Genomic DNA, 24,415 nt, shown 5'->3' on the forward strand with positions numbered 1-24,415 from the left:
CCAGAATTCCTCCTCTCGCTCTTCGTCTTGATGATGTGCGGACGGGCGGGGGGGGGGAGGGAGTTGGAACCGGTTCTAAACGGCACTGTAGATTTGTGGAACCTCTTCTATAGAAGAGGTGAGAACTGGCAGAGACCCACCCCTGAAACAACCCCTTCTATACATTTATTTTATTTTTTTCATAGACAACTCCCGCCCCCCCCCCGCCGCCTATCCCTTCACAGACACGCGAGAGTTAAAAAGACAAGTTGGCAAGATCCCGCCCACCAAGGCTACGTGGAAGGGTCTTAGCTAACGTGTTTTCCTATTGGCTACCGAAAGAAGGCAGGCAAGCGCGATCAAGCACCATTGGTGGAGCGGGGCATGCGGCGGCTCCTTCTGGCACTCTTGTGGGGGGGGCGGAGTTTCAAGTCTTAGCGCGAGAACAAGCGCGCGCTTGGGCTCGGCTCGGAGTGGGCGGTTTGGCCTCTTCCCAGCGCGCCCATTGGCTGGCGCGGGAGGACGGGGCGGGGAGAACCGCGAGAAGCGGGCGGGTGGGTGGGGTCGGCTGCCAGTCAGGGGAGGTGAGAGGCTTGCGAAGGCGGAGGGGAGCCCGGCCTGTCGGGCGGCCTCGGGAACGGCGATGGCGCGTTGCCGCCTGTTGGCTGGGTAAGGAGAAGGGACGCAGACGGAGTGGGTGGGCGGGCGGAGGCAGCCGAGGGGGGAAAGCGCGCAAGCAAACGCGCAAGCCGGTGGAGGAGTTGTTGGGCCCGACTTTGCATGGTGCTTCCTCCCCTGGCGGGATCCGCAGACCGGGCAGTGGGACAAAAGCAAAGGAGGTATCGGGGAAGGGAAAAGAAAAATGGGAAGGGGGGATTGTCGGGAGTGTATATATGGGGCTTCCCTCTCTTTGCCTTCGAGGGAGGGGATGTCGGGCGGAGCGCTTGTGTGTGCGTGTGAAAGAGCGAGCGTGCGTGTGTTTGTGGGAGCGTGCAATCCCGTGTACGTGTGCACCTGGAGGGGGCAGAACTGTGGCGTCTTTTTGCCACAGTTATCAAAAAGAAAATATTAAATGCCACTTATAGGTAGATAATGCATCTTTAGCCCACTTGAGTGCATGGAGGGCTCCTCGCATTGCTGCTATTCCGTGGGAAACTGAAGATATCAAAAAGAAAATATTAAATGCCACTTATAGGTAGATAATGCATCATTCCGTGGGAAACTGAAGATATCAAAAAGAAAATATTAGGTAGATAATGCATCTTTAGCACCCTGAGTGCATGGAGGGCTCGTCGCGTTGCTGCTATTCCGTGGGGAACTGAAGATATCAAAAAGAAAATATTAAATATCACTTATAGGTAGATAATGCATCTTTAGCACATTTGAGTGCATGGAGGGCTCCATACATTGCTGCTATTCCGTGGGAAACAAGATATCAAAAAGAAAATATTAAATGCCACTTATAGGTAGATAATGCATCTTTAGCACCCTGAGTGCATGGAGGGCTCCATACATTGCTGCTATTCCGTGGGAAACTGAAGATATCAAAAAGAAAATATTAAATGCCACTTATAAGTAGATAATGCATCTTTAGGGTGCATGGAGGGCTCCTCGCGTTGCTGCTATTCCATGGGAAACTGAAGATATCAAAAAGAAAATATTAAATGCCACTTATAGGTAGATAATGCATCTTTAGCACACTTGAGTGCATGGAGGGCTCCATACATTACTGCTATTCCGTGGGAAACTGAAGATATCAAAAAGAAAATATTAAATATCATTTATAGGTAGATAATGCATCTTTAGCACCCTGAGTGCATGGAGGGCTCCTCGCGTTGCTGCTATTCCGTGGGGAACTGAAGATATCAAAAAGAAAATATTAAATATCACTTATAGGTAGATAATGCATCTTTAGCACATTTGAGTGCATGGAGGGCTCCTCGCGTTGCTGCTATTCCGTGGGAAACTGAAGATATCAAAAAGTAAATATTAAATGCCACTTATAGGTAGATAATGCACCTTTAGCACCCTGAGTGCATGGAGGGCTCCACATGCTGCTATTCTGCGTGGAACTGAAGATATCAAAAAGAAAAGATTATCTCCTTGGGCCAAGGATATGTTAAGTATATTGATATGGAAGCGGAAATACACCAATGAGAGGAAGAGTGGGAAACAGAAGGGAGAAGAAAGATGGGAAGAGAGGGATAGGAGAGAGGGTAAGGGGGGAAGATGAGGAGGATAAGGAGGAGTGGAATGTAGAGAGAGGAGAAGGAGAAAGGAAGGGGAAGTAGGGTAGGAAAGGATGATGGAGGGAAGAAAGGAGATAGGAGAGAGGTAGAAGAAAGAGGTGTATGGAGAGCAGAAGAGCTAATAATGGGTTTTTATTTTTTGGGGTGTTGATGACAAGTGGAACTGATGTAATCATTATTTAATACTATATGATACTGGCTATGTATAGTATACATGTGATTGTTTGCTGTGAAAATGGAAATAAAAAATTGCTTAAAAAAAAGAAAAGTAAATATTAAATGCCACTTATAGGTAGATAATGCATCTTTAGCACCCTAAGTGCATGGAGGGCTCCCCGCGTTGCTGCTATTCCATGGGAAACTGAAGGTATTCTTCGCGGGTTTTTTCCTCCGGGTCTCCCCCCCCCCATTTTCAAAATTGAATATGTAAAAGAGGAGAGGAGGTACAACAGCATCCCTTGCATGTCCCGGAGAGATCGATGCCTGTATCAATATCCATTTTAAAAACTCCCTTCGGTGCTTAAGGAGTAGCAGAGTAGCAGTCTCCTTAACTTCGGGGGGGGGGGGTTCCGCAGAAGAGGAAGGATCTTTTCCCAAACACCTGATCTCAGGTGGAGAAGCCCATGAAGATCTTGAGAGCTTTAAGCAGATTCTAACACTTGCATGTACGATATAGCAGAAGCAGTATTGTAATTACACCCTTTTAATAGAATTACTTGGAAGAAAATAAGATGCAGGTGTTTTAAGTGGTCATGTTAAATAAATTCTAAATCTATAAAATTATTGCTATAAGTTCATAGGGTGCCAGGATGTATCGTGCAATATTTTGACTGTAATAAGAAATGTTATTCGATTCAAACAACCATTTTTGTTGTATTTAAGTACAATGACAATAAAGATTATACTTATACTTATTCATGCATTCTAGCCCAATCTGCTTGGCATAGGATGTGATGATGATGCATGCTTTGCAAAAATCAACCGATTCCTTGAAACAATTTTCTTTTTATTTGAGAAGATGTTACAAAAATTAAATAAATGTAATAATAAATACAGTTATTAGATTTATTTTTTAATCATTTATATGGTAGCCACTTCTTTTGGCTCCATTGATGGATACATAATAATTTCTGATCTGATGTACTTATGTACTTAGTATTTGGAAAGTCAGTCTTTCAGTATAAAATAAATATATTTGGAAGACATTCTGAACCCACCATATAGATTTTTACCCTTAGCTATTTCTCAATTTTGATTCTTTTCTCTCTCAGTTTTTAGTTCTTGTTCTCTATACCTCTTTATCCCTTGATATCTGCAGCATTAAATGATTGCAACCAGGGCTGGATTTAGATGAAAAGAGGCCCTAGGCTATTCCACTTATGAGGCCCTTTCACCTCCATTTTTAAGTTTGTAAATTGCATGAGAGACAATAAAATACATCATTACTGTGATATATATCAATATATATCAATATATATATATAGCTGGCCTCCCGACGGAGGGCGGCTCTGCTCTGCGGCAAAGGCAGCGAGGCCAGCCGCCTCCCCTGCTGCGCTCAGCTGCCCAGCTCGGCCTCCTCGCCCTCACCTGCCTGACCGCTGGTGGGCTCCGCGTCGACGGGGCGGCTACTGGGAGCGGCCGCGCCTCTCGCCCGACCGCCGGTGCCGGGAACGTGGGCGGGCTCCCCAACTGCTGCGGCGCTGGAACGATCTTAACCAATACATTTTTATGTTTGTTTATTAGTCATATGCGTAGAATTTCTCCTTAGTTTCGGTTCAATGTTTTAGTGTTCACTGTTTTTAGAATAGTGTAATTTTAATTTTGCTAACAATTTGAATGTAGGCCCCTCTTGATCTTGAGGCCCTAGGCTGAAGCCTAGTTAGCCTATAGGAAAATCCGGCCCTGATTGCAACAATAATTGGTTACAGTCCTGATGTTTTTCAGCGGGGTCCATTCAGACATCAACTGATCAATATCAAGTGTACAATAATAGGGTTTTTTTATAAGTTTATATACAGGTTTGGTTTTTTTACCAAGTGGGCAATTATTTTATCTCATCATTATAGAAGTACAGAACTAAGTTTCTTTGAGTGGATATGGTAGAGAAGTGAATTAATCCACTGCTGAATCACTATTAAGCCATATCAGTGTTTCTTTTCAAAGGGGAACTGTTACTAGTTAGGTTAAGAAAAGTTGGAACATAGTTTACAAGGGTATGTAAAGAAAAAAAATGGCTGCACGATTTGTACTCTAATCGGTGGCATAAAGGCCATTTAGTCTGCATTGCTGATCAAGCAAGAAAAGAAACTTTTTTACCTCTATGAAAACATAAGCTGGAATCTTTTTGGAGGTAATTTTGTTTTCCTTTTTAGGCAGCTTGAAACAGTTTTAAAATGTTATGTTTGTCTGCAGGTGATCATTCTAAAATATTGAGATGTGAAAAGTACCTTAAACTGTTGCATTTTATTGCATGCCTTTAGAATTCTTTCAATGAAAGAATGTAAAATGTTTTTCAGACCTCTTAAAACAGCTATTTTTCCCCCATTAAATAATGTAGCCCAAATATTTGTACAAACTAGTACAGTATATACTAATATACTAATATACTAATTCTAATTACAGTCATTTTCATTTCATCATTCAGATTTTCTAGAACACCTTCTAGAATGACATTCCCTTAATTAAAACTTTGGAATTTACATACTGCTTGTGGGTTTCCTAAATCTCTCATAAGTTCATCTTCATATAATACTTTTTTGTTCCTGATCACTATATCTCATACACATGCCCATATTTCTTTCTCAGCCATTCATAGCATTCCTAAATAATCAAATATCATGCATACCATACTACTGGCTTAATCGGAAATAAATCTCATACAGTTTTTCCCTGTATAGTACCTAAAATAAGACCCACCACGAAAAGAAGCTCTATTATGCTTTTGAATGTGTGCACTCAAAATTAGCCCTAATTAAGACCCTGCCCATTCTGTAGTTCAGGAGGTGGGATGGGGTAAAATTAAGCTAGGGTAGGGGTGGAATTGCAACACCTGTCTCACCTTCTGTGGTCACTTGCTGCCACTCACACGTGTCGTCCCCGGCCTCAATCCGGAACTCTGTTATCGGCTGCAGAGGGCTTTCCGAAACGCATCTAAAGGCAAAATGGAAGCCAGGGGCGCCACGCCCATCAATCCAGAGCCCATTTCTCAGCTGCAGAGGGCTTTTGGGAGGGCTCTGATGGTGAAATGGAGACCGAGAGCGACATGTGTGAGTGGTGGAAAGCAGCCACAGAAGAAGTGGGCCAGCAGCGGGCTCCTGCTTGGCGGGGCTGTCAATGCCACCACCGCAAGGTGAGTCAATAAATTAGACCCACCCCAAAATAAGTCCTAGCCATTTTTTCAGGAGTCAAAAGAAAATAAAACCCAGTTTTATTTTCGGGGAAACACTGTACTTATACCTGCGCACATCCATATATATCAGTGTTTCTCAACCTTGGCGACTTTAAGTCCTGTGGACTTCAACTCCCAGAATTCCCCAGCCAGCTGTGCTGGCTGGGGGATTCTGGGAGTTGAAGTCCACAGGACTTAAAGTCGCCAAGGTTGAGAAACACTGATATATATTTATATGTACACACACACCTATACACCCTTTCCTGCTTTATTCATATTCACATTGGAGAAATACAACAGTTATTATGGTTGATGGTTTAACTGATAATCAGTGTTAAAGAGATTCAGCAGTAGTACTTAATGTCTTGGGGAAACTGAATTTAAAATACATTATTGTGTATTGTAGTTTAAGATGAATACAACGATATGAGAATAAATGCATGTCTTAAGCCATTAACATCCAAAGGAGCATGTAGAATGCGCATAAGATAGATGCCATCTGCCTGTCATTTTCCACTTCTGTGGTTTTCACAGTCTGTCAGACACAGGATGTTTCAAAGGTTTTTTTTTCCATTTCTCTTCTTCCCAAGACCATTTCAATTACATTAGTTCTACTGTGTTAGTCTACCTACTACTAAAACAGCAGACAATTTTGCTTGTGATTTTCAGAACATTCTTATAAATTGAAAGTTTACTTGGGATTGGAAGAAACAGGGAATTTGTTTTGGGAATTTGCATCTGGATTTCAAACATACTGTTATTAGAACCTACCAGTATTTATCTGCTAATAAATTGTCATTAAATTAAATAATCTTGCAAACTGATGCTAGTGCTATGCATTTTTTAAAATTCTGCCTTGTATTCTATTAATTTAGGATACAGTTTTTGTTCAATATTATAAAATATTGGAAGAAGAAATTGCTTCTTTTTCAAACTTTGGAGTTTGTACAGTACTAGCGCAGTTTTTTTCTCCAGTCTGGGAAAGAACTGCTTATATTGCTCCTTTAGCAGTAGAATGCACATCTCTTGTGTTATGATTCTAGCAAGTGAAAAAATATTTAATACGTTCTGCAGAATTAAATATGTTTTACTGTGATGAGATTCTAGTAGGAGAAATACTGTTAGATTAGAATTCTAGAAGAAATGCATTGTAAAATATTCTCAGGGGCTCATGGAGAATAGTATATTACTCCTTTAAAACAAATACTCTATGGCTGTTTTGTAGGTTTAAAGGTGATTTCAATCATCTCCTGCTGTTCTTTGCTGTTGCTGCAGGAAGTGTTTTTTACCATTTGCCTACAACTACTGCTCTATATAAAATCTAATTATTATAAATGCAGTGTTTTTAATGTACATGGTATTTTACAGAAACAGGTCTATTCCTGAAAATTGGTGAGAGCCATTAAAAATTGCTCTGAGCTTATTAGAGAAGGTGCAGAATATAAATGGAATTCAATAAATAAAAGATGCTATATGGGACATACAATTTAAAATTGTAATGACTATTGAGAGAGTGGAGGATATAGAGATGATAGAAAAATGAGAATATGTAGAAACTTCATTTACTGTGAATCAAAACAGATTTGTTTTGAAATAGAAAACGCAAAAAAAATGTGAATGGCGCAATTCCAGGTAATAGAAACAAACATTTTCTTGTACAATATCTGGTATATAATTATCACACTTCTTAAAAAAAGATTTTCATTGAGTTCACGCATTGCATTAAATCTTGGTTTGAGTAACCATGGTTTGTTTTATAGAAAAAAGTTCTATTTGTAATTAGAACTATAGCCTGACAGTGCTAACCTTGGAGCATGAAAACCTCATGCTATGGCATTTGGACCTTCAAAAGGTACAAATAATCCATTCCTATGTATCGTAATTAGCAGTTAAGTCAAGTCTTTTATACTGCCGTGAATATCTTCAAAGTAAGGTACTTGCTCCCATCATGGTATGGCACAAGACTGGTATTTTAATTATGTTTTATATAGCTCTCTGCCTAAGTTGGAAACAAAATAATAGCCTTCCCATGTTCCAAGAAAAGTGGAAATAAATTGTATCTTTATAAAAGTTGAGTTAAAGCCCAATCAGTTCTACGTATTTAGTGGTAACACATTCATTTTCTGAAAATTTGTTTGAGGTAGGAGCTATTTTTCAGTAGGTCCTGATTTGAAACGTATCTGTCTAAGTTATGGGTAACCCCATTGAAATAGATTGTTTTTAAGTAGCAATAGCAATAGCAGTTAGACTTATATACCGCTTCATAGGGCTTTCAGCCCTCCCTAAGCGGTTTACAGAGTCAGCATATCGCCCCCACAGTCTGGGTCCTCATTTCACCCACCTCGGAAGGATGGAAGGCTGAGTCAACCCTGAGCCGGTGAGATTTGAACCGCCGAACTGCAGCTAACAGTCAGCTGAAGTGGCCTGCAGTGCTGCATTTAATCACTGCGCCACCTCGGCTCTCAAGTAAATTGTAGTTATAAATCAGCAACTTCTGTTCTAGAGATACCTGCTGAATTTGCTAATGGCACAAAATTCAATTGTGACTTTAATTACAGGAGTACCAGAAGAGGTGGTTGCAACAATGGATCATTTGGATTGAAGATACTGAATAAAATTAATCAGGAACTGTGCTGCGTATTATCTTGTTTTGTGAGAGATTCCCTGTAGCCTTTGATAAGCCACCAGGAAAGGACTACTAATCATCATGAAGTTGAAGCAACGTGTGGTCCTTCTGGCAATCCTCCTCGTCATCTTTATCTTCACAAAGGTTTTCCTCATCGACAACTTGGACACATCCGCAGCCAACCGCGAGGACCAGCGCGCCTTCCATCGCATGATGACGAGTCTACGGATCGAATTGGACCCGCGACTTGATCACACGCTGCAGTCTCCTTGGGAGATTGCAGCCCAGTGGGTGGTGCCACGTGAAGTGTATCCGGAGGAAACGCCAGAGCTGGGGGCTGTGATGCATGCTATGGCTACCAAGAAGATCGTCAAAGCAGACGTGGGCTATAAGGGCACCCAGTTGAAAGCCCTACTTGTGCTGGAAGGTGGACAGAAAGTGGTCTTCAAGCCTAAGAGGTAAAATGATTCTTCAGTCACAAATAATATCATCTCTAGTCTTTTTTGTTACTGTATATACTCAAGTATAAGCCTAGTTTTTCAGCCCACTTTTTGGGCTGAAAAAAGCCGCCTCGGCTTATACTCGAGTCAGTGAAAAATTTGCCCGAAATGGAGGAGAAAAAGGGGCGGGGCCATGCCGCTGGGTGACACTCGTGAATGGCCCAGTGCCCCTGTGAGTTTCCCCTCCCTCTGTGTCAGTTTGCCGCGCAGCGCGCACCGCACCATCCCCCCTCCTCACGTTCTAATGTAATGCAGGGCTGTCTTACGATTCCCCTTCCTCCCCCTCCTGCCGCTCTGCAACGATGTCCCACCTCCTCCTTGTTATGGCAAGCAGCCACATAGCGATGTCCCACCTCCTCTGGTACAGTGATCCAATGATAGGAATCACTGTGCCGTGTGTCATAGGAGGCGGGACATCGCTCCCGCGGCTGCACGGGACATCATCATCACAGCGGGACATCAGCATCATGAGGTGAGTGAAGTATTTCATTGAATACACCGCTAGTTTACTGTTTTTCTTTGAAATAAATATTCAAAAACATTATTGGTATCTATTTTTATTTTTGAAATTTACCGGTAGCTGCTGCATTTCCCACCCTAGGCTTATACTCGAGTCAATAACTTTTCCAGTTTTTTGTGGTAAAATTGGGTGCCTCGGCTTATATTCGGGTCGACCTATACTCGAGTATATACGGTATCTGCTTAATGGCTGACAACAGCTTAATGGCTGGATTTGAGCAAAGTTGTAGCTTGTGCATAAGTCATAAAGTTTGCATTCATTGTGTCATAAAACAAGAATTGCAAATTCACACAACGCAGTAACAAATTATAGCAGGCCTTAGCATGTAAATTTGCATTAGGTTTTTTTCCAAACAGGAGTGCCTGGTCATTGTTCCCTAATAGGAGGAATATGCAATTAAGATCAGTATAATGAATAGATATTTGCTGAAATCCCATACCATTCCTTCTAAGTAAGAAATGGGCCTGTGCCAGAGGTGGGTTCCTACCAGTTCGCACCTATTCGGTAGAACCGGTTCATCAAATCTACCGAACCGGTTAGAAGAGGTTCCACCAGTGGACCCGGAAAGCAGGCCACACCTACAGAAGAGGTTCCAAATTTTTTTGAAACCCACCACTGGTCCTTGGATATGATTATTCTACACTATCATACTTATATTTATAAAACTCAGGGCCTCTGTGAAAGGTAAGGATGACTACTGCGTTTGTGGTGCAATCAGAACATTGCGTGTGTTGAAGTTGTTTTAACGCAAACCAAAGATGCCTTTTAAAAAACAGGTGTACATCATATTCTTATGGATGCCAGTGCTGTGTGTGAGATAATTTAAGGTGGTTCTGACAAGTGTCGTCGGCATCTTCATATCCGGTCACATGGGTGGCAAGCCACTCCCATCCGGTCACATGGGCGGCAAGCCACTCCCATCCGGTCACATGGGCGGCAAGCCACTCCCACAAAGGAGGCCACACCCACAGAGTAGGTTCGAACAGTTTTTGAAACCCACCACTGGTCTGTGCCTCTGGAATGGAAGTGTTTGTGAAGTATGTGGAAGTACAAGTTCTATATGTGGAAGTACAACTAATTGTTAGAAGATTTGGCACTGAGAAAAGTTTATTCAGAATTACTTTATTCTCATTACTACTTGGGGTGAAGAAGAGTGGTAGTTTACCGAGGATTCTTCTTTAATCTGAAATCAAATCCATTAGTCAAATAATCACTTATCTTTTCATCATTTTTAGATATCCCAGAGACTATGTAATAGAAGGAGAGCCATATGCTGGTTATGACAGACATAATGCAGAGGTGGCAGCCTTCCATCTAGACAGGTAAAATTTTGATACTTTGTTACAATAGGTTCACCGACAAATGCGCACTCGACGAAACTGGCGAGAAAACCGCAAGTTCTAAATCACGCCGACGAATGAGTGCAAAAGCGCGCCTTCAACAAACAAATAATTACAACCTAATAACCCTAACCCTAAACTTAACCCTGAACCTAACCCTGAACCTAAACCTAACCTTAACTTAAATCGCGTGTTTTGGGGGGCGCAGTTTTGTTGGCGCGTTGTTCTGGGCACGTTTATGACATCGCAATTTTCTCGCCGTGGTTTTGTCGTGCGCGCATTTGTCGGCTCACAGTTACGATATACTTAATTTAGTCATTCAATTTACACCTCACCTTTCTATCCAAAGGGCATTTAAAGTGGCTGACAAAATAAAAGGTGCTCACTTTGGCAGCACATAGCCAAATTGGCACAGGGAAGATTAGCATGGTCCCTGGGCAAGGATGACACACTAACAATAACAGACAAAACATAAATAATTAAACTTTTATAAAATCAGTTAATATAAATTATAAACCAATTTAAACATTTAAAAAAAGCCTAGCTAAAAAGAAAATGTGATTCTTCTGCTGGAATAGGGGGTAGAATTTCAAGAGAGTGAAGACCCAATCCTTTTGAGAGTTCGGGGCCAACTCAAAGAGCGACGGCATCGTTAGAGGGACGATGCTTAGCGGGTTTATTTCAACATAATCCTTTAATAGTTAAGGCCTAAATTCTTAAATTGTGCTCCACCAAAAATTGACAATCAGTTCAGGTCTTTCAATACATGTTTTTCAGTTAAGAGTACAGATTAGCAGTCTTGACACATTCTTCCCCAATAAATTTAAATTTAAACCTCAATTAAGTCCAATCTTTATTCTGGTCAATCTTGTGAAAATCTCTGGTGCTTCAGTTCAAGAACTATTGGTCCTTCTATGTTGCTGCAAGACATTTCCCATACATTTCAGAAGCAGGTGAGCTGCTACCACTTTGATTAATTACAACAATTAATAAACAGTCAGCCTAAACACAATCCAACCCTTCTGGCAAATCCTTTTTTTTGAGCCAAGGACATCCAGAGGTTTGGCATATGAATAAGAGCACAGTGCAAAGAAGCAAAAAGGTTTTTATTAACCTCAATTTCTAATTCTGTTGTCATATAACTCCTTGTGTAGGTGTGGCGGTCACCCATGGCCCAGTGCATAACAGGGCATGCGCAGCCACGCTGAACCACACAGGAAAAAACAAACTCCTAAAAGACATAACATCCTGATAGTTGACTCTAGATGTGCCTTACCCAATGACGCCCAGGATTTGACCATATATAGACAGAACTTCCCTGAGCAGTAGATTAGCAATTGTAGTTTGACAGGCTGTCTTAAATCACATGCTGATTGCTCCTCCTGCCTTTGTCCTATCTCAATAAAAGGGGCTCCCAGACCCTAATCTGGGTCGCCTCATCCCGAGAAAGCCCGTGTCCGTGTCTTTTCTCAACATTGGCCTCATGGGTGAACCACGGGTACATCACATAATTGAGTAAATTTATAAAATCCAAACGAGCAATAAAAATTACCAGTTGCCGTACAAAACAAAATAAAACATAGATATTACTAATTAAGAAGTTATATTTAAAATTACTTTAACATGCGAGGAGCCTTAAACCTTTGAGGATACTTACTGGGTGATTCCTACAGGCTTCATAGATAGATCCAGCCTATGCTCTTTATTGTGTTATATGAATTCATATCTTGTTTCATTTTATTCTTTCTCATTCAAACAGAATCTTGGGCTTCCGGCGGGCCCCGCTTGTGGTTGGTAGGTTCGTGAACCTCCGCACGGAGATCAAACCTGTTGCCACAGAACAACTGCTTAGTACTTTCATGACTTTAGGTAGGTTGAAAAAAAAAATACAAGTCTCTCGTAACATTCCTGGATCCTTGGGAAAATACAATTTGAAGAATGCTCACTAGAGATCATACTCTTAACAACTCCCTGTGTCATACATACAAATTATCTCCTTTTTCAATATTAATAATGATGCAGATCTATACAAATATTAGAGTTAGTAATCATATAGAATTCACACCTTTAGGTTGTAAATTCTGATTTGAGACTAACATCAATCTTGACAAAACACCACGTGCCTCTTAGCCCTGGTAAGGACAATATGGTAATATACTCCCCATTCTCAAATGTGGAAAATCAGAAATAAATCAGGGTACTTGAGAGACCGCCTACTGCCAATTACCTCCCAAAGACCCATTAGATCACACAGAGTGGGCCTCCTCTGGGTTCCGTCTACCAGCCAATGTCATCTGGCTACTAGGGGGAGGGCCTTCTCTGTGGCAGCTCCGGCCCTTTGGAACAAACTCCCCGCAGATATTTGGACCCTCACCTCTCTCCAGGCCTTCCGAAAAGCCGTTAAAACCTGGCTGTGTCGGCAGGCCTGGGGTCGATGAGTTCCCTTCCCCTCTCGAATCGTGTGGCTGTTGGTTGTTTTTTAAATGCCCTGTACTTTTGTAGTTTTTGTGTTTTTCCCTTCCCATCCTTCGGGTTTGTGCGCCGCCCTGAGTCCCGCAGGGAATAGGGCAGCATATAAATAAAATGAAACTCAAACTCAAACACACAGAGAGTAACTTTGATTCCTGAATAAAACTTCCATTGAGATCTAGTATTTGACATGTTAATACTTTATCTGATATTTGTCAGAGTAGTACAACTACTCTTTGATTTATGTGTATATGTTTAGCAACTGAAAATAGTGACCTACAAAAAAATGCAATGGTCTTTGCACTTATGACCATTGCAGAGTTTTCGTGCTCATATGATGCCTTGCTTAACGAGTCAGGTGCTTGGAAACCGGCTCACATTTTTTGACGTTTGTAGCATATTGGGGTCAAGTGATTGCCATTTCCAACCTTCCCAGTCGGCTTCCGAAAATCATAGTTCATGGGGAAGCTGGCAGGGAAAAGCCGCAAGTTGTGGTCATATCTTGCTTAATGACCATTGTGATTTGCTTAATGACCACAGCAAAAAAGATTGTAAAACTATGTGCAGTCACAGAATACTTCACTTAATGGCAATTTTTCCAGTCACTTCTTGTAAGTTGAAGACTGCTTGTAATTAGTCTTTACTCAATTATTTCAACAGTTAAGAGAAGACTGTTTAAATTTTGAGATGGCTGGTTTTGAATATGAATTATTTGAATATGAAATTGGAATATGAATTCCATTTTTTTTTTTTAGAATCTGGCCAAATGCCACAACAGATCATTTATGCATACCTCGGTTAAGTATCTGCTGTTGTATTTGGCCAATTTTTTTCATTATCAGCATAGAAAGGTATCGTGGCACGACAAAACCGCGCTCGACTAAAGCGCGCCCGATTAAACCGCGTCGCTGACATCATCAAAAGGGCGACAACAGCAAGCGCGGAGAAAGAAGGGCGCTTTAAATAGCGCTTTGAAAGCAAGCCAATTCAAGTTAAGGTAAGGGTTAGGGTTAGGTTTAGGGTTAGGTTAAGGGTTAGGGTTAGATTTAGGGTTAGGATAAGGGTTAGGTTTAGGGTTAGGTTAAGGGTTAGGTTTAGGGTTAGGTTTAGGGGGGTTAGGTTTAGGTTTAGTGGTTAATTTTAGGTTTAGCGTTTACAGCGTGCTTCTGTCTCCGCGCTGTTGTCGCCCTGTGATGACGTCAGCTACGCGGTTTTGTCGAGCGCCCTTTAGTCGAACGCGGTTTTGTGGTGGAACCGAAAGGTATTTCCTTGTTTACTTGAAGCCTGTTTCCAAACTAGTGAAAGAACTGGGAGGTGGAGACCATGCAAGATAAAATTACTGTACAATCCAACTCTGTTTAGAAATAAACAATCCTCATAAATTAAGCATTACTCCCAGAGAGGTGAGCTCCAACTGCAACAGATGATGAAGATCATCAAATCAACCCTTTTAGAACCTATGGTTTCTTTCCCGGAAAGCTTCTTAGAAATGAGAAGTGTTAAAATAATTAGTATAAGGGTTTAATTTAGGTCTAAGCTGCTTTGTTCTAATGTTTGTTTGCTTTCCAGGTAACAATACTTGTTTCTATGGGAAGTGCTACTACTGCCGGGAAACAGAACCAGCCTGTGCTGAAGGAGATTCCATGGAAGGATCACTCACTCTTTGGCTGCCAGATGTATGGCCTCTTCAGAAACATCGGCATCCATGGGGCAGGACGTACCGGGAGGGCAAGTTAGCCAGGTATGAAGTTCACAGCAATTACCTCCTTGCCATTTCAGTTGGTCAATCCAGAGAATGGACTACAATTATAGAGGCAAAAGGAGGTATCAGCCTTAAATTGCTAATAGATGTTGTTCCCAGTGGTGGGATTCAAATAATTTAACAGCCGGTTCTCTGCCCTAATGACCATCTTTGTAGGTGGGACTCGGTGGTCATGTGACTGGGTGGGCGTGGCCAACTCGAGGTCACTCGGGTCGATGGGCACTTTGCCTTAGCTGTTGCAATGTAACAAGGGTTAACTGGAGAGGCAGTTTCTGTAAGCAGGTCAAAAAAGATTAGGCTAGAAACAACACCAGGATGTTTCCTTCCTGCCTTCCTTACAGGATTAGCCCTGTAAAGTGGAAAAAAAAACAATAGGAGATTTCTTCCAACAACCGGTTCTCTGTACTATTTAGAAAGTTACCAACCGGTTCTCCCGAATAGGTGCAAACTGGCTGAATCCCACCACTGGTTTTTCCTAACTAATTGTTAAAACTCAGTTCCTTTTATGCAGAAGAACGAAGTTCACACTGAGAAACTAGGAGGCAAAAGATTTCAAAGATGAATGAGAAATGAAGGTCCCTCTTTTGTTTTTTGTTTTTCTTTTGTTAACCTCTTAAGTTTTCTAAAGCAAAATCATTTTTTAGGTTTATTGGGCTGGCATGGTATAAGACAAGGCAAGGGCCTCAATTTTGAGATGTATTTTATCTGCTTGAAAATCCCTAAATCCATTTTCAAAGAGTGCTTTCAACAGCAGTAGTTCTACTTTCTGCCAATAGGGTTAGCTACCGTTATAAAAGCACATCTGTATTAGGAAAGGATGAAGCAGTTGGTTTCAAGTTTGGGTCAGTTTCATTTTGCATCAGTCCATGAGTTGAAGTGTGACATGCAGCTGTTAATGAAATTCCAATCTATGTATTAGTTTTGATCAGTTCAAGTCTGCTTATATCAAAAAATCAGTCTTCCAATTTGATCATCCTTTTTTATTTTGCATCATTTCCCTGAATATCCATGTTGCCAGTCATCATTTATGAACTAAAAGGTGAAAATAAATGAAGAAATCTTTATCTTAAAAGAGAAAATGAAGTAGAAGAGACAATTTTGCCATCTTTTGCTATCGTCTTTGATCAAACAGATTTTGAGATAAAAAATTAAATTTAACAGCAGTTCTTTTTCCCCCCCAATTATGCAATCTTCTCTCTCAACCCTTTGAAGTTACATAATTGTACTATAAATCTTAAAAGATCAACAGTGTTTTGGTTGAGTTTCTGTGTCTGCTTTCAGATGGGAATATGACGAGAGTTACTGTGATGCTGTAAAGAAGACCTCACCCTATGATTCAGGCCCACGGCTTCTTGACATCATTGATACAGCCATCTTTGATTATCTGATTGGGAATGCTGACAGACACCATTATGAAAGTTTTCAGGATGATGAAGGGGCCAGTATGCTTATTCTGCTTGACAATGCCAAAAGGTAGGAATGTTCTCTGACGTGCAAATTCCTTCAGTAAAATAATTGCCACCAGATTATTGTATTGTATTGTATTGTATTGTATTTGGTTTATTTGTATGCCGCCCTTCTCCAGGAGGGACTCAGGGCGGCGAACAACTCAAAGGGGAAAGGGAACATAAACAACAGTACACATAATTAAAATACACGAAAATCACACAGCCATACCAGTCGAGAGGGGAGGGGAACTCATCAACCCCAGGTTGATGGGGTTGGTTTATCATAATTACAATTGGTTTATCATAATTACTGCAGTGTTAAGGTTGTCCAAAGGTTTGATCTAGTTTGAAAGCTAACTGAAATATCAGGAATTCCTCATACATTTCAAATTCTTATCTATGGGAAAGAATGACTTGGGAGTCCTCTGAGTTTATTTATTTGCTTTGCACATATATTATACAATTACGTAACAGCACCAGAGTCAGTAAGTTTGGGGCTTAACTCCCGATTTATATGGTGTAGCTTGCTCTGGCAGTTTTCATTTCATTTCATTTTCATTTTATTTGTCTTGTATGCTGCCCACTCCCGGAGGACTCCGGGCGGCTCACAATAGACAAGGGAAAGGGGATAAATAGACAAAGGCAACACTTTTAAAAAGACGCAACATTCACAATTTCCGTGGGGCTGGATGTTTCACAAGCCCCCCGGCCTGCTGGAGCAGCCAGGACTTGGTGGCTTTACGGAAGGCCGGGAGGGTAGTGAGGGGTCCGGATCTCCACGGGGAGGTCATTCCAGAGGGCTGGAGCTGCAACAGAGAAGGCTCTCCCCCGGGGAGTCGCCAGCCGACATTGGCTGGCCGATGGAATCCGGAGGAGACCTAACCTGTGAGATCTTATCGGTCTGAGGGAGGTAATCGGCAGGAGGCGGTCTTGATTTTGATTTTGTCATTGGTAAAGTTTTGATTTTGTCATTGGTAATTTCTTAATTAGGGTATTATTTTCTGCTTAATTGTTTGCCTGGTATTAATCCTTGCTTATCTAGGCGTTGTCAGTTGAAAAAGATATCTTCTAGCTTTTATATTCTTAGCTTTTTTTTATTGTCTCTTGAATGGTGTGTAAATATGGCTTATTTATCGATGTAAAAGCTCACAATTTCCCTGTTGAAACTGTTCATGTGTTGTGAAATTAAGCAGTTTTCCTCATGTCTTCTGACTTGGTGTTTATGGATGCACATTGCTAATTTTCTTCCATTTCTGGCACTTTTGGATAAGGTTGCCGTCTTACCATTTTACTGATAGCTGTTGTACAGACTTTTCCAGAGGGAAATATATATATATATATATTTCATTTTGTATCTGTTTTTCAGTTTTGGAAACCCTTCCTTGGATGAGAGAAGCATCCTTGCACCTCTTTATCAGTGCTGCATGTGAGTACAGAATAAAAAGTTATTGACTTATTTGAATATTATCTTAAAAACAAGACAGATCTTATTTAAGGTATTTTTCAGTTCTTATGTTTAATGATAAGTCCAAGGCAGCTTTAGAATTTGAGAAAATATTTTAGAATGTTAAATACACAATTATGTGTTTTTAGAATCTATGTTCTCTAGACGTTTGGAAAAACTACCCTATTTCCCTGAAAATAAGACCACCCCGGCTTTTGAGCGCATGTTCTAAAATAAGCCCTCCCTCGAAAATAAGCCCTCCACAAAAATATCTCAACACAGCAGCAGCCACGAGGTGACCACACTTGCCACCTCCTGCACCTTAAAAATAATAAGACCTCCCCGAAAATAAGGCCAAGTGCTTATTTCAGGGGTCAAAAGAAAACAAGACCCTGTCTTATTTTCGGGGAAACACAGTAGCTGTTTAAAGGAAGAGAATTAAGAATTAATGCCGGAGAAAGACATTCCCTCTAACTTTTGCAGCTTTTTTCTTGAGGGAGTGTCAACATTTTGAGGTATCAGGATTTTGCTGGCTTGTAACTGACTTTCACATAATGCATTTAACAATCACTTAAGTTCTGGGGTCCATGTAAAGAAAAATTATTTGATGAATACAGGAACAAGAGCTTACAAGTCATGAACTGAGCATGACAGAGGTTTCATTTGTTGGAAAAAATAAAACTTTTGTTCATTGTCATGCATCCAAATATCCACAGTATCATTCTTTATATTCATAATTTTGCAACAGCTTTACCAAATAGTAGACTTATAGTTCATATCCAGGGAAGCTAATTGATTCTGTATGCAACTTAGCACTTATCATCTATTCCCACTTCCCTGAGACTAGTGATTAAATATAGGCTTATGAATTTTAATTTAATTTAAAAACTGTTTCTGGAATATCACTGTAGTTCATAGCTCTGAATAAGTAAATCCCGTGACAAGCTTCTTTTGGGAAGACTTTTTTTTCATTGTAGTGCTGTAAATTATGATATACTGTGTTTATTTCAATGTAGATTTCAGAGTAGTAACGTTTATATAATATGTATGTTTGTATGTTTATTAGTCTTGTATGCCGCCCACTCCCGGAGGACTCCGGGAGGCTTACAATAAAAAGGGGAAGGGAATAAATAAGACAAACAAACAATTTAAAATACAACAACATTCATAGTTACCGTGGGGCTGGATACTTCAACAGCCTCCGGCCTGCCGGAGCAGCCAGAACTTAGTGGCTTTACGGAAGGCCTGGAGGGTAGTAAGGGTCCGGATCTCCACGGGGAGATGATTAAGAAATAACAACATTCCATTATTTAAAAAGCGTAAAGTATTGAAAATAGTTTGGCAAGTCTTCTGAAGGTTTGGACTTCCGATAAAAACCGAAGTGTGTTACATTCCTATGTTTTTCTTCTGCAGTATCAGAGTCTCCACATGGAACAGGTTGAATTATATAAAGAATGGAGTCCTGAAGTCTGCCTTAAAAACTGCTATGTCTCATGATCCCATTGCACCTGTGCTGTCTGCCTCCCATATGGATGCCCTGGATCTCCGGCTTCTGAACATCTTGGCTACCATAAAGCAATGTACAGATCAATTTGGGCCAGACATTGTATTGGTGGAAGATAGAATGACTCTTTCCCATTTGTAGCTGTTAAGAGAAACTGACGGGGATTATTTTTTTAAAGGTAATAAATAGAAAACAGCACAACTGGTTCTGCACGGCTATATGGGCAGGATAAACTGGAATTAAACAACAGCATTTCTGCATCAGAAGAGAAACCATTGTAGTTTGAAAGCTGGCTGTTGAAGACAAGAAAGTTCCCCTTGAGTAGCCCTGTATCTTTTTTTTCTTTTCTTTTTGGATTCCATTGCTGGCAGTGGATGTTGCACTGAGAACTCTCCTGGGATTTCCTGTGAAGAGATGGGTATGGGGACACTTGATACATGCTTGTTCCAGAAAAGATCTTATTCTTCTAACTGATTCCAAGTACAGTCATTAAGATTTTAGTCTAATTCAGGGGTTTAAAGAATACACTATCTAGGCATCCATACCGGCCATTAAAAAAAAAAAAAGTGATGGAGGGGTAGGGCAAATGTGATATTGAAGAGATTTACTGCCTTTCCCCGATAGATATACATCCATGCATCTGTTGCTGAAATTTTCTAAAGGACAAGGGAATATATATATAATTGTGTTCAGTGTTCTGTTAAATCCAAAACTGCTGAAGGAAAAGGACTGTTCTAGATTACTGTTGAAACCTGTTCATCTACAAGGCTGAAATTACTCAGGCCCGCACAATCCTGCTAAGTTCTAATCAGAGATTTTTGTGCAAATCATTGTGTTCTCAAAGGTAAGGGTTCTTTCCGCCTTGAACTCAACATTTCTCCTACAAAGTGGAGTTTGAGTCAGTACTTTTATGTCCTGTCAGTGCTGTAGATTTAAAAAAAAACGGGATTTGTTGCTAAACTTCTGATCTATACTGAAAATCTAAGAAGACATGATGAGTGCCTGCGGAAGGAAAAACAATGTTTTATCCACTACCGTAAGGCAAGTTACAGGTGTTACGCTGTCAGGCGTTAAGGATTGCCTGTCGTTTTCAAGATCTGAGCCGAACTAAAGATATTTTAGATGCATATCTTTTGTTTTTTTTTCATCCAAGTTGTGATTCCATGGCTTTGTGACCATTAGCAGGAGTTGTAATTTGTGTTTCTAGCTTCAGGAAATTTATGTATCTTGGTTTTGATTCATGCACCTGATAGTCCTGCCAAAGATATTGGAGGGAAATGTGTGGGAAACAATTCTGTATGTTAACTCCAATGTTTAACGCCCTGAAACATGCATTGGAAACCTCAAGAGATTTACTATGATAGATAATGTTTCTGATAGCTATATCCTGGATGTCAGTTCACAGGAATTTAAAGACAGGGTCCAGATGTTGTCAGTTATTTCTAATAGTTTTTAAAATCAGTTTGACATGCTTTCTCTTTTTGAAAATAGACCCTAATGCGCACAGGTGCAAAAAGTAACACCATCATGTTTGCATCTATTTCAATAACTTTCCTTACACTGCAGCATTTTCTAGGCTCATGTTTTCAGCCTATGCCAATAATTGTCTTAAGGTGGTTGCCCAAACTATCGGTTGGCTTAATGTCAAATCCTACCGATGATGTTATGCCAGGGATGTCAAAACTGGCAGCCTGCAAGCCGGATACATCACACACAGGCCATGCCCAACCCCAACCCCGCTCAGCAAATGCAAAAAATGTTGCAATATGTTAATGTGACGTGATGGAGTTTTATACCCATGTGTTATGCCTACTTTAACAAAAAGAACTTTAAAAATAAGTTGATTTTTGTTAGACGGGTTCAGCCAAATGTCTCAAATAACAATAACTTGAAAATGGTTAATAGTTGCTATTATGAGGGTCACCAGCTTCAGACTCTTTATCAAATACCACCCAATTATGTCAGTGGCTAAGATGATTTTTTCTGGATGCGTGGTAAGTGTACAATCACAATGAATCTACACCAGGAAGATGCTGTTGCTCCTTGATTGAGACTTCCCGAATAACTCCATGTTTCTTTTCTATGCTATTTTAAGGATAAAGAAAATGGAAGAGACATCCTGTGCTTGAACAGACATGTAGGCTATCTTGCATCTGAAGAACTGGAACTGTTGCTAAAAAAAAAAGAAAATAAATAATTTATTAAGAAGTAACTTATTCATATGGCAGCTGAAACAAAATGTTCACCTTGAAGCTGCCAAAGACTTGCCTTTTGGAGTGGGTACGAGTAGAAACTGTTGGGAAAAGGAAAAACAAATCTCAGTTTTGCGTTTTCCAAGGATCAGGCTATGCATAGATGAGTATTATGTGAATAAAGATTTTAATAACATGAGCTTATTATTCTTCGAAAGAAAATTTTTGATAAAAGAGATAACTTATTAATATATTAATTACATTTCCAATTGGGGGGGTTACCACAAGGTTTGTAAAGAACTAAATTTGTATTTTAAGCAAATGTTTTAAGTATTGTTTGAGACAAGTTAACAAAGCTGGGACTGCACAGGATCTCCCAACCACGTGGACTTACTTTGCTATTCATCAACACTACCTCATCCTTCTGTTGCTGCTCCTGGTTCTATCTAAAGCAACGGTCATTAACTCATGGTCCATGGTACGTAGAAAAAATATATGCATTTTTAACATTGCACTAAATATATTTTTAAAAAATCATATTAGTTATCTACGGGAGTTAAAATTATGAATTTAGTGATACCGGAGGTCTGAAAGGTTGGTAACCCCTGATCTAAAGGGCATAAGAGCCGAGGTGGCGCAGTGGTTAGGGTGCAGTACTGTAGGCCACTTCAGCTGACTGTTATCTGGAGTTCAGCGGTTCTAATCTCACTGGCTCAAGGTTGACTCAGCCTTCCGAGGTGGGTGAAATGAGGACCCACACTGTGGGGGCGATATGCTGACTATAAACCGCTTAAAGAGGGCTGAAAGCCCTATGAAGCGGTATATAGGTCTAACTGCTATTGCTATAACTTTGGCCAGGGAAAGCTCACAGGACACTAGGTGGGGATGTAAAAGACCAAGGGTTCTTGCACGGCCTCTAACATCCTCTGACAAATTCAACACAGACACTGCAGAAAGAATTGCATCATTTTGCCCCAGCTTGCATGACACAATTTCACTCTCCTTTCTCTTCATCTGGCCTCAAATACTTATTAATTTTTTCTTTTCCAAGTTGATAAAAAAAAAAGCTCTCTGAATTAGAAATCTCTATATCTTTCTAGTAAACATCCTTTTCTCAGCCACAATTTTTCTCCTTCCTATCTTCTAAGTTGCTTTGATCACAGCTACTTTTAAAGTGCTTAAAAGAGCAATAGCAGTTAGACATATACCGCTTCATAGGGCTTTCAGCCCTCTCTAAGCAGTTTACAGAGTCAGCATATCGCCCCCAACAACAATCTGGGTCCTCATTTTACCCACCTCGGAAAGATGGAAGGCTGAGTCAACCCTGAGCCGGTGAGATTTGAACTGCAGAACTGCAGTCAGCTGAAGTAGCCTGCAGTGCTGCATTTAACCACTGCGCCACCTCGGCTCTAAGCACTACTAAGACAAAACTAAAATTGTAGACTCCGGAAGATTAGAGATTCACAAAAAATGGGTGAAATTGGCAAAATGAGTTTTAATTCACCGCTGTCTTGAAAACACTTATCATATCTGTGTAGAAGGCAAAGTGCAGAGTATTATTATTTATAAAGTTTATATGTCGCCCATCTTACCTCAAGGTAACATCTTGGTAGTGTTAAGGTCACCATAGACAGTCATCCTTAACAGTTTCTACAATATGGAATTAAACATCTTGCAAATAGCCACCAGAAGAGTCCTTTTAAAACTCCACCCTCTGGGGAGGTGGCAGTGACAATTCCTATAATGAGTGGAGCCATTTAGGATGACGCTTATTTACAATTAATAGCACTTAGCTTTGTTGGGTTAGGATTGCATAGAGAGCGTGATTAATATACTCTGACTTCATATCAGTAGTACGCAAGTCACATATTGCTTCAGTTTCTGAAAGAAATGCTGTTGTTGGTGAGTAATTAAAGACTTTGGGATTTGAACTTGCAATCAATGAATGCACTTGAGTCTATGACTTGAAAAGTCTGCGTCCTCTGGCCTCATTTGTCAGCGAAGGGTGTGTAACTGTGTATGTGTGTAACAGAGGTGGGTTCCTACCAGTTCGCACCTATTCGGTAGAACCGGTTCATCAAATCTACCGAACCGGTTAGAAGGGGTTCCACCAGTGGACCCGGAAAGCAGGCCACACCTACAGAAGAGGTTCCAAAAATGTTTGAAACCCACCACTGGTCCTTGGATATGATTATTCTACACTGTCATGCTCCTATTTATAAAACTCAGTGGCTCTGTGAAAGGTAAGGATGACTACTGCGTTTGTGGTGCAATCAGAACATTGCGTGTGTTGAAGTTGTTTTAACGCAAACCAAAGATGCCTTTTAAAAAACAAGTTTACATCCTATTCTTATGCATGCCAGTGCTGTGTGTGGGGTAATTTAAGGTGGTTCTGACAAGTGTCGTCAGCATCTTCATATCCGGTCACATGGGTGGTAAGCCACTCCCATCCCGTCACATGGGCGGCAAGCCACTCCCATAAAGGAGGCCACACCCACAGAGTAGGTTCGAACAACCTACTGGTGTGTAACATACTATCAGCCTGTAAGAGAGAGAAAAGAAAGCACATCAGTGCTATCAACTCTGCTGGCTCTTATTCCTTTTAGTGTTTTCTCAGAATCATTTCCAAACCAGTAGCTTTTTATAAGAAGTCAGCTTTAAGAATTGTAGCCAGAAATATTAGATTGTAAACCAGAGAGAGGAGGGTTTTTTTTTATTGTTCTGTAAACTGCTTTGGCAGATTTTCAGTATCCAACTTCAAAGTAAGATCTCATATTCAGGTTCTTTTCATGCTACTTGGAAGAGACTTCCTGTTAATGAACAATTTACTGATCGGTGAATAAACAGTAGGTTTCACTAGAAACTGAATTTATGTGTGCAGCAGCTTGGATGTAGTAAATCTGCTGGCTGAAACCATAATTGTGGATATTACGAGATGAAATGCCAACAAGTTTGAAGTTCAATAGAATTCTACTATCTTACCTAGTGAAGAAT

The 24,415-nt window shown here is 40.6% G+C and overlaps 1 protein-coding gene and 1 pseudogene across 4 annotated transcripts; both read left to right on the plus strand.

The window, feature by feature from the left end:
- The first annotated feature begins 541 nt into the window (after window positions 1-541).
- FAM20B (FAM20B glycosaminoglycan xylosylkinase) lies at window positions 542-21,620 on the plus strand. 4 transcript variants are annotated; one of them, XR_015698238.1, is made up of 9 exons: window positions 542-648; window positions 8,175-8,700; window positions 10,498-10,584; window positions 12,362-12,471; window positions 14,641-14,812; window positions 16,115-16,306; window positions 17,648-17,707; window positions 19,139-20,073; window positions 21,325-21,620. XR_015698238.1 is itself a non-coding variant. In XM_087726836.1 (9 exons), exons 2-8 carry the CDS (start codon window positions 8,324-8,326, stop codon window positions 19,368-19,370), a joined length of 1,230 nt encoding a protein of 409 aa, XP_087582962.1. In that variant the 5' UTR covers window positions 542-648; window positions 8,175-8,323; the 3' UTR covers window positions 19,371-19,407; window positions 21,325-21,620. The 4 variants fall into 4 exon arrangements, 3 of the variants coding, with proteins under 3 accessions (XP_087582962.1, XP_087582960.1, XP_087582961.1); XM_087726836.1 differs by having other exon boundaries at window positions 19,139-19,407; XM_087726834.1 differs by lacking the exon at window positions 21,325-21,620 and having other exon boundaries at window positions 19,139-20,074.
- On the plus strand, window positions 10,981-11,081 carry LOC148043372 (U6 spliceosomal RNA; annotated as a pseudogene).
- Window positions 21,621-24,415: the final 2,795 nt, after the last annotated feature.

This window comes from Thamnophis sirtalis, unplaced genomic scaffold (assembly GCF_051295495.1).
Source record: "Thamnophis sirtalis isolate CommonGarterSnake01/CBP01778 unplaced genomic scaffold, rThaSir2_p1.2 scaffold_12, whole genome shotgun sequence".
NCBI classification, from domain to species: Eukaryota; Metazoa; Chordata; class Lepidosauria; order Squamata; family Natricidae; genus Thamnophis; species Thamnophis sirtalis.